Source organism: Cyanistes caeruleus, unplaced genomic scaffold, assembly GCF_971803275.1.
Source record: "Cyanistes caeruleus unplaced genomic scaffold, bCyaCae1.hap1.1 HAP1_SCAFFOLD_76, whole genome shotgun sequence".
Taxonomy (NCBI): Eukaryota; Metazoa; Chordata; class Aves; order Passeriformes; family Paridae; genus Cyanistes; species Cyanistes caeruleus.
In genome coordinates, this window is record NW_028255888.1 from 1,387,607 (window position 1) to 1,397,631 (window position 10,025).

At 49.6% G+C, this 10,025-nt stretch overlaps 1 protein-coding gene across 1 annotated transcript; it reads left to right on the forward strand.

The window, feature by feature from the left end:
• The first annotated feature begins 4,116 nt into the window (after positions 1–4,116).
• On the forward strand, positions 4,117–8,247 carry LOC147646919 (uncharacterized). The gene is made up of 3 exons (XM_086872796.1): positions 4,117–4,235; positions 5,584–5,656; positions 5,843–8,247. The coding sequence occupies exons 2-3, from the start codon at positions 5,611–5,613 to the stop codon at positions 6,847–6,849; spliced, it is 1,053 nt and encodes a 350-aa protein (XP_086728922.1). The 5' UTR covers positions 4,117–4,235; positions 5,584–5,610; the 3' UTR covers positions 6,850–8,247.
• The last annotated feature ends 1,778 nt before the right edge of the window (positions 8,248–10,025 follow it).

Genomic DNA, 10,025 nt, shown 5'->3' on the forward strand with positions numbered 1-10,025 from the left:
CCCTCCTCCAAAGAGCTGCCATTCCACATCTACCCCAAGACTGGGAAATTGCAAGGGATCTCTGGCTCTGCATGGCCTGTGCTGCAGTTTGGGCTCCCTGTCAGCTGATGCCAAATGCCTTCCTGCAGAGGCTGGGGAGAAGCTGTAGCCAGGCCAGGCTGGGAAACAGCCCTGCAGGCCAAGAAAGCAGCAGCGGGGCAGCAAGGCTGCCATGGATCCCTTCCCACTGTGCCAGGCACGGCATGTCCAGATGTGCAGAGAAAGCCCCCGGCTGCCGAGTCTCAGGAGAAGGCTGAAGGACATGGACCCACCATAGCGTCTATCCAGTTCACTCAGCATCTTGTCTTCTGTGGGTTTATTCCTCCCTCTCAGAGAACCTTAACAAAAAGTATTTCCATTTCAGATGAATGGATCCCACAGAACCAGGGCTCAAGCCTGTGGGATCTGCAAGGACACACCACTCACCCCCGTGATGGGAGCTGGGCTTGCGTGCAGCAACCAGAAAAGGAGCTTGAAATGTCCTTGATGCAGACACACCTGTAACTCAACAGCCACAGAAGCTTCTGTCACCTGGTTCGTGACAGGTTGTCAATGATTATTTCTTGTTGGGACAGTGAGAACATACCTGCATGGGGCTCCAGAGGCAGAAAATCTTCATGAAGCCAAGCTGCTGGAGAAGCCTTCCTACCACCCTCATCTGGAAGGGAGCACAGATCAGAACCATTCCATGGTGTGCTGGGACCCCCTTCTGCCTTAGGGAACTGGGCACTGCAAGGGGGTTGGGAAAGGCCGTGGGAGCCAGATGTCAATGGACATGGCCAAAGTTGCAGAGGGGCCTGGAGAGCTCTGGGCTGGCTCTGAACACTCTCCACCCTCTTTGCAGGCCCCATGCAACATCCCTGGTGGGGCAGCGGGACCAGCCCAGGGCCCCTGGGGACTCTCTCCCATCCATAGAGGAAACCCTCCCTGAAGCCCTGGGGAAAACCATCCCCAACGCTTCCCAGGGAGAAGGAAGTGCTGTCTCAGGAAAGGGAAGCCAGGCCCTGGGCTCACCTGCTCGCCTTGCTCGCCACGGAGCAGCCTGGGCAGCCCTGTCAGGCAGGGCCACTGCCAGGAGGAGCAGGAGGAAGAGGTGCAGAGCAAAGGCCATGGTGCCTTGTCCACTGCCAGTCCTGCAGCTCTTGCTGCCACCACTGTCCTGACACTGCTGTCCCAATGTCAGCACCGCTGCTGCCGCCGCCGCTGCTGCCACAACAGTCGTGGTCAAGGACTGACTGCTCGGTCCTTGTGGTGCTGTGCAACCACGGGGCTCTGGGACCTCTGTGACCTCAGAGCCTGCTGTCACCTCAGCCTGCTGTCACCCCAGAGACTGCTGTGACCTCATGGCCTTGGCTGTACCCCCCGAGTGTACTCCCATCTGTACTCCAAACTGTACGGGACTGATTGTAAATATTTGACTTCATCAAAGGGTCATTGCTAAACAAAACCTTGGTTTTGCCTGCTGACATTGCTGGTCATGTTCTGTCCCAGGAGATGCTCTTGATGGTTGCCTCTTTTCCTGGGCATGGCACTGGAGGAGGTCCAGGCCCAGGTGATGCCACTGAAGGAAATGTGCCCTCAGCCCAGGGACACTCAACACAGACTCCCCCAGCCCCTCGGGGCCCTGCCGCTGGTCACAGCAGCCCCTGCCTGGCTCCTGCCTGCCCACACCGTGGTCAGCCCTGCCTGCTCCTGGACATGGAGCTCAGCCAGGGCTGGTGCTGTGTGGGCTTTGCTGGTGGTACCAGCCAGACACTGGGGTGACAGCTCCATCTCTTTATTGGAACAGAAGAGCTGTGTCAGGCCCTGCCCTGGCAGGAGGGACCCACCTACAGTCCAGGCCACAGAGCAGGGCGGGTCCCTTCAGGGACACAGGGCCTTGCTTTGGGTGGTGGCAGCATCTGCACAGCAGCAAGCTGGTAATGCAGCTGTGACAGGGACATCACGTATGGGCATGGAGATGTGAAATGTGTGGTGCAGGTGTCCCTGAGGGAGGTGTTTGGCTTTTCCTGTGAAGCTGCAGAGGGGAACCTGTTGAGAGAGGAGATGGCTGAGGCCCCAGCTGCAGCTGGCACACAGGGACCCTCTTGCACACTGGGAGATTCTCACTGTGCTCAAAGTTTCCCTCTGAAGACTAAGAGGTGAATGTGGATGGGCTTAGCAACTGGTCTGCAGGCCAAACAATTGAGTTAGCAAAAGAAGAAATTGAGAAAATACAGGTTTATCCATAGCAAGGAAGAAAGCAAGGCCGTTAGCATGGAAACCAATAAAAAGGTGCATAAGGCGTATTTGCAGTGGTAATAAATGGAATTGGTTTGTGCTAACTAAATTGTAGCTGTTATTAAAGTTATTATTAGAAACAATCAAGAATCAGTGTTACAAAGCAGATGTGCCCCTTTGCAGATGTTACATGTCAAAATTAAGGTACAGGATGTAGTTTAGAAGATAAATGGTGTCTCAAGACCAAAATGGCCTTGAGATGGACCAAAATTAGAACAAATTTAAGCATTGGACGTAAGGATTAGTAAATATAAGGCTAATTAGTAGATTAATATAACACAAGGCTTAGTACGCACATACAAACCTGTAAGGTTATCCAAAGGACCATGAGGAAGAGGAGAAGCCTTTGCCAAAAGACCACCAAAAGAAGACTGAAGACCTCCTAACAACAAGCGAGGCATGTGCCATGAAGGAAAATGATGTAAAGTCAGAAAAATCAGAAATAGGAGGAAACTTACAGGAAACATTAATGAATATGTATAAGCATACAGTATATGAGTTTAGCTTGAAGTGCTTTGTTTTGAACGTGAAGCAGGGTGGGAAGCCTCCGTACCCTGGACGGTTTTGCTTATGCTTTAATCATACTTAATTGCTAGTAGATTATATATATAAATTTTAATTTTTTATTAAACTGTATAATTTTACTAAACTGTATTCTTTTATACCACATTACTATTCACTTTAGTAAATGGTATTCATTTTTAATTAAACTGCCATTAAGCCAAGGGACCTAGTTGTCAAAATTCTAATTTCATTTATAACAATATTTTAGCAAAGAAAGCTGGTACAACAACATTGGTATTTAACAAACATGACACAATATGAGCTATATTAACAAAGAAGGCACCTTACGGTGACAACATTCTACTGTTCAAACTGTAAAATATCTTTCTGTACTGATCAGGAGGTCATGATTTACTCTTTACAATCCTGATGTTGAATGTCTCCGTAGGCAGTCTGGTCACAGAGAAGAATGAATCCCTTGCAGGCTGCCCCTGTTTGGACAACCTGCTCCTCACCCCAAGCCTCAGCATGTCTGACATGGCCCACCTGGGACTGACATCCCAAAACATTGATAACATTTCTCTTTAGAATTTTTCTTTATAATTAAAATCTAATTAATTAAAAAAATAAAATGTTATTTTTTATAATAATATTGTTCTGTACTTATAGAACCTAATTTTTATATTTATATAAAAGAATTTATACAATTTTAGGAACAAAAAACATTATCGGTCCTTGGTTCAAAGTACCACCATTCCCTTCATTAATTAATTGACCACTATTTCTCCCTCTTTATGCTAATTTGTCCTACTTTTAGTCCTTTGATAATATTTTTTAATAATTTTCTCAGACAGGGTAAAAGGGACCACTTTGGGGTCCATGGAAACTTTTCTGGGGAACATTTGGGGCAGTTTTGTGTCTGGGGAGGGAATTTAGAGAGAACTTGGTGGTCTGGAGGACACTTGGGGGAGCCAGGTGGGCACTTAGGGATTCTGTGGGACAATTCGTGGTCTGGGGAAGCACTTGGGGGTCCAGGGGGGCGCTTGGAAGTCAGGGAGGAGAATCTGGGGGCCCTTCAGGGTCCGGGCGGGCACTTGGGGGGCTGTAACGGGGAATCTATGGGTCGCAGGGGATGATGGGAGTTGTAGGCGCCGATATAATACAGTTTAATGGGGCCGCGGAGCATCACGGGAGTTAAAGGCGCAGCTCCAGTGGATTCCGGTGAGGCGTGGGGCATGACGGGAGATGGAGTCATGGCTGCAATAGCACCATATGGGCGCCGCGGAGCATGATGGGAGATGTAGTTCCATAAGTGGCTCGGAAGGCGCGTTTGGTGTTGCAGGGAAGCACTCAGAGAGAACTTTTCCGTTCGAGCTGTGGTTGCAGGTCCTCGGGGCGAATGTATACAGCTCGTGAGCACTTGGGGGGAACCTGGGGAGCTGTAACTGGGCTCTTTGGGGCGTGGGGCACGGCAGGAGGTTTGGGCGCGGAACTGTGTTCTGGGATGATGGGAGATGAATTCCCAGCTGTGTCTGGAAGGGGCATCTGTGGTGTCGGGAGAACTCAGGGGTCCAGAGATGCTTTGGGGGATCCTGAACGAGCGCTGAGGGGGCACTCGGGGATCCTGAAGGGTTTGGGGGAGACTTACGAGACATATGGGGGGCGATGCCGGGGTTCTAGGGAGTGCAGGGCATATTCCCAGTTCCTCACAACCTGATCTCAATTGCCCCCTGCAGTCTCCTACTCACTGCCAGGACGATCCCAGTATGATATCCCAGTATGATGTCAGTACACAGCCAGTGCAATCTCAGCCACTGCCAGGACGATCCCAGTACAAACCAGTCCCTGCCAGTGCTGCCACTCCTGGGATCCCCCAGCCCTCTCTGTGTTCCCCCCTCCCACATCTCCCCAGAGGAGCCCCAAGGGCTGGCAGTCCCCAGCCAGGGTCCCCAGCCAGCCCCAGGTTGGATCTGCTGCCCCCAATTTTCCCAGTTTCCCTCTCCTTTTCCTCAGGCCGGGTTCCCCCCGTCCCCAGAGGGTGGGAGCAGTGGAGAGCCCCGCGCTGCCCATCCCGACCTGTCCCGGTTCCATCCCCGCTCCTGCTGTGGGCTGTGAGGGGCTCGGGAACAGGGCACTGAGGGTGTCACTGCTCCTGGGGGAGGAGGGGGAGGGATGAAAGAGGAGCAGGAGGAGGAGGAGGAGGGACAAATGAGGATCAGGGAAAGGAGAAGGAACTACAAGGTCGAGCACTCCCTGAATTTATAGTCCCCCACCTGTGCGATCATCACCCACCATCCCACAGGTGACTGGGGAGCGGGAGCTTTGCCCAGATATCCTGGGGGGGTCCCTGGGTTGGGTTTATTTGGGGGGGGATGTTTGGAGAATGTGGAACTCCAAAGCTGAGTGGAAAATCCTACTTGGGGGGATATTGGGGGGTCCCACCATCCTTAAGTGGGGAGATGGAAACAGGGGGAACTTTTCGGATTCCTGGCACTCTCAGCAGCCCGGGGAGGGCAGGGACCGAGCAGACAGGTGATCCCCAGTACAAGCGTGACTCCCAGCAGCTGGGACGGGGGGAACCCTTGAACCCCAAACAGGAGAGACCAGAGATGGGGAACTCCTGGGAGGCATTTTCAGGCTGAATTTTGGTGTTTTCTGAAGGTTTTATGGACCCCAGATGTCCGATGACTTCTAGAGATGAGCTTGGACAGAGGGACCTGCAAACTCAATGTCCTCATCCCTTGTATTTCCCCAAACCAGGATTTCCCATTGCCAAACCTTGGCTGGATGGAGAGGAAGGCTGCGAGGAAGATGCCTCGGGACACCCAGGCAGGTGAGGAGGAAGTCAGTGCCCCTTTCCCTCTCTCTCCTGCTCCATCTCCCAGCCCAGCATGGCCCCCAGCTGCAGGACAACCCTGTTGCCGAGGCCATCCTGCCGGGGACGCACTGGGGGGATCTCCTTCCCCTTCCCTCTGGCACCAAGGTAAATCCCATCCTCTCCTTGTCCTTCCTCCCTCAGACAAGGAGCTGAGGATGGAGACCAGGGAGGACAAATCCCTGCAGCAGAACCTTGTGGAAGAGGCTGATTTGAGCAGTTCCACAGTGCAGGAATCCAACGGGGAGGAAAAGCCCCGGAGATCCCGCAGGAGGAGAAGCTCCAAACCCATCCCAGGGTGCTCTGAGGAGGAAAGACCCACCCTGTGCCGGGAAGGCGGCCGGAGATCCAGCCAGGGCTCTGAGCTGGTGGTCCATGAGCAGCTTCAGGATGGGGAGAAGTGCTACAAGTGCTTGGAATGTGGGAAGAGCTTCAGCCAGAGCAACAGCCTGATCTGCCACCAGATGATCCACACTGGGGAATGGCCCTACAAGTGTGGGAAATGTGGGAAGGGTTTCAGCTTTAACTCCAAACTCATCATCCACCAGCGCAGCCACACTGGGGAGAGGCCCTACGAGTGTCCCGAGTGTGGGAAGAGTTTTCGGATCAGCTCCAGTCTCCTCGTGCACCAGAGGATTCACACAGAGGAGAGGCCCTTCTGCTGCCCTGACTGTGGGGAGGGCTTCAAGCACAGCTCCACCCTCGCCATTCACCGGCGCATCCACACTGGGGAGAGGCCCTTCAAGTGTGGGGAATGTGGGAAGAGCTTCAGCCGGAGGTCCCAACTGACCATCCATCAGATGATCCACACTGGGGAGAGGCCCTATGAGTGTCCAGAATGTGGGAAGAGGTTTCAGACCAGCTTCCAGTTCCTCAGGCACCAGCAGATTCACACGGATGAGAGGCCCTTCCGCTGCCCTGACTGTGGGGAGCGCTTCAAGCAAAACTCCCACCTCATCACCCACCGGCGCATCCACACTGGGGAGAGGCCTTATAAGTGTGGAGAATGTGGGAAGGGGTTCAGCCAGAGCTCCAGCCTCAGTACCCACAAACGCATCCACACTGGGGAGAGGCCCTATGAGTGTCCCCAGTGTGGGAAGAACTTCTCAGACAGCTCTCAACTGACCAGACATAAACGGAGGCACCACTAAGGGAAGCCCTGTGAGTGCTCCAAGTGCAGGAAGAGCTTCGTGCGCTGCTCCAACTCCATCCCCCATCAGTGGGCCCACGTTGGGCAGAGCCCTGATGGCCCATGTTCCCTGTGATCTGTGTTGGGAAGACACTGGGCTGGTGGTCGTTTTGGTTTCGTTCTAATTATCTTTAGATTCATCTTCATCCCTTTGGAACAGACTAAATTGGGGTAAAAATCAACAAATTAATGGCATCTAATTAATCAATGGCACCTAAAACCTCACATTTTACTAGTGCTTCAAGAGCAACTGGGAATCAGGGAGCTACTTGAGAGTATTTAGGGGTTGTGGGGTATTTGGAGTTGTCTCCATTTCTTGGCACTCAAAGAGATGAGGGGCTTCAATCTGTCACCTCAAGACCTCTCAGTGCCTCTGAATGCTAATCAGTCCCACCCCAAAATTATTCAATTCCACCCCCCCCTCCAGCTATGATGCCCTTAGTTTTAGCTTTCATATTTTTCATATTCTGCACTGCCTAGGTTTGTAGTTTTGAAGTTCATATTAATTGTTAGTGTCAGAAAAAATTAATCCACGAACACCAGAGGTTTATATGCAAAAAGGAGATAGAGGAGTGCTTTCAATTTTTTCAAATAAAGGGAGAGGCCATGGGGCATTCCCCTGGGATCTCTCTAATTTTTGGAGGGCGCAGCCTCCCTTTTATCCCAATTCCAGGCCGTACGTCCCTTCTCCCTTTCCCCATAGGCTGAGGGATTTGAGAGGTACAGACTTCCTGGTACTCATGATACCTGAGATACCATCCCCCCTCTCCCCAGTGTATAATCTCCTTCTTAGTTCTCAGCCCTGTTGGAATTTTATGGTGTTTCCCCAGTGTCTCGTTCATCTTTCAGTTGAATCCATCCCATTGTTTCTGTTATCTCTCAGTGATAGTTTCATTTTATCGGCAGACTCACAGCTTGTTTGTAAAGACAAGTGTCACTCTGATAGTATAAGGTTTTAAAATCTTAGAAAATTTGGGGACTTAGAAAGAAAGTTAGGTTTGGTGAGCCCGGGAAGAGTAGGTCCTGGCAAGTGTTAGGCCTTGTACTTGCTAAAGATCATGTCAAACTGCACCTGTGTAATTGGTATATGATGAATGATACAATTGTTAGATGTGATTAGATATAATTATTGTTTAAAGAACATGAGGAACAATATTAGGGGATTGAGGGGGATCACAAGAAATCCATGCTTGGGTAAAAACAATGCATACAATATAACAATGTAAGTTTAATAATTAATATGAAAGTTATATAATGATAGAGTATAAAAGCATGTTCAACTCAAAACGAAGTCAGGTTAGATTTGGGTATGTGTACCCCTGACACCCAGAGCTCTTAATAAAGCACCTTCATTTAATCATTCTGTGATTATGTGTGTTCCTGAACACTAACATTTTGGCGACCCCAGATGGGACCTTGTGAGTGCTGCTGAGCAAACTCACGACCCGATCACGCTCCAGCCAGCACCGAGGAATTCTTGGGGACCCCATCAGCTGCGACCGTCTCTGCTGCTCACAATTTCCCCAGGAGAGAAAGGTAAGGTGCTTTACTGTGGGGGTCAGGAAACCAGCTGATTCAGAGATCCTGGTTCTCCCTTGGAGGCAAGGCACTTTCTCTCAGAGAGAGAAAAGTGTTACTCCCAGAAATCTTTGAGTTAGTTGCGTAGGCGCCGTCTGTCAGACGACTGCAATAGCGTTGCAGATCCAGCATTTGTGGTTTATTATAGTTACAATATGGAGAAACTTAAAGGGATTTTGGGCAGCAATGCTCCCATACCGGATACTTCTCCTTTGGGTGCTTATTAGCACATTGGAAACGAGGTAACATTGGGGAAGAATTACATAAGACTAAGATAATTTTGGCCAAATCTTCCCACAGAAAAAGACCCCAGCAACCCCGTCTCTTCTGTTGGTAGCTATAACCCCCTCTTCTCTCTCTTTACTTTGTTTTCTTTATCTCACCCTCTCTTCCTCTCCTCTCTCGCATAACCCTTGTTGGCACTAAAATAAAGGTACATTATTGTTGTTGTGATTTAAACTGAAATCCCTTGTGTCCGTCTTGCACTCTGAGATCAAACGAACCTCTCACGAGTCCCACTCGCGTTAGCGAATCGTGGCATTTAAACTGGAGTCACGGACAGGATTTCTGACAGACAGAAGGGGCTGCAGGTTTGTTGTGCAGTCTGTATTAGGGGAAGGACGTTTTGCTCCAGTTGCACCCAGCCCGACACTCCCAAAGAGTGAGCGGTGTCTGGAAAGCAAGGGGGGCAACTTGAATTTCCCGCAAATTGCACACGCCGAGGTGAAAAGCACCCCACACTCACTTGAGGGCTCTGTCTGCAGAATTTTGCAAAAGATCTCTTAGTGCAAAAGGGCGGGACTGTTTTTGTTGTTGTGTGTATGAATTTTGACAGCTTGGTGTAGCAAAGAGACAACCAGAATTTTAAACTGAAGGAGTGCCTCCCAAGCAGATTTTTCCTTTTTACCCATACAGGGAAGCAAAAATCTGTGTGTGTGTGTGTATAATTTAAGTTTATACCTTCCTGTAGTGGTTTTTCCCTCTGTAAAAATGACCGAAAATGGCTGCAGAAGTTAAAGCTGCATTTTATGCATGTTATGCTTTGTTAGCAAAACACAGTGCCAGACCTCCAGGAGGGAAAAGTTGGTGCTTAATAATTGGTTTAATTTGGAAAATGTGATTGATAGACTATGTTTTATTTACAACATGAAAAAGAATTTAAACTGGGCAAAAATAAAACTATACTCTGCTCAGTTTTGGGAGCTTGTCTTACAGCAGCTATAGAAACTCGCTTTAAGTGAAGAAGTTAGGAAAGAACTATAATAGACTCCCTCCAAAACCTAGTTAAAATTTTGCAAAAACAATTGGATGAAGAAAGGAGTAATATCAATCTGTTGTGAGTAGCCCTCCATGATAAAAATTAAAAAAATGCTGACTTGCTAAAGGAAACGAGAGGGAAACCTCTCTCATTAATCAAATTTACCCTCAAAAGGAGCTAACTTGGATAAAATTGTGGGGAACACCGGTGTCTTAGTTTGAAACCTCTAATTAAAACAGAATTTAATATAATTATATCAATACTGAAAAGGATCTTGATCCGCATATAACCACTGAAAATAA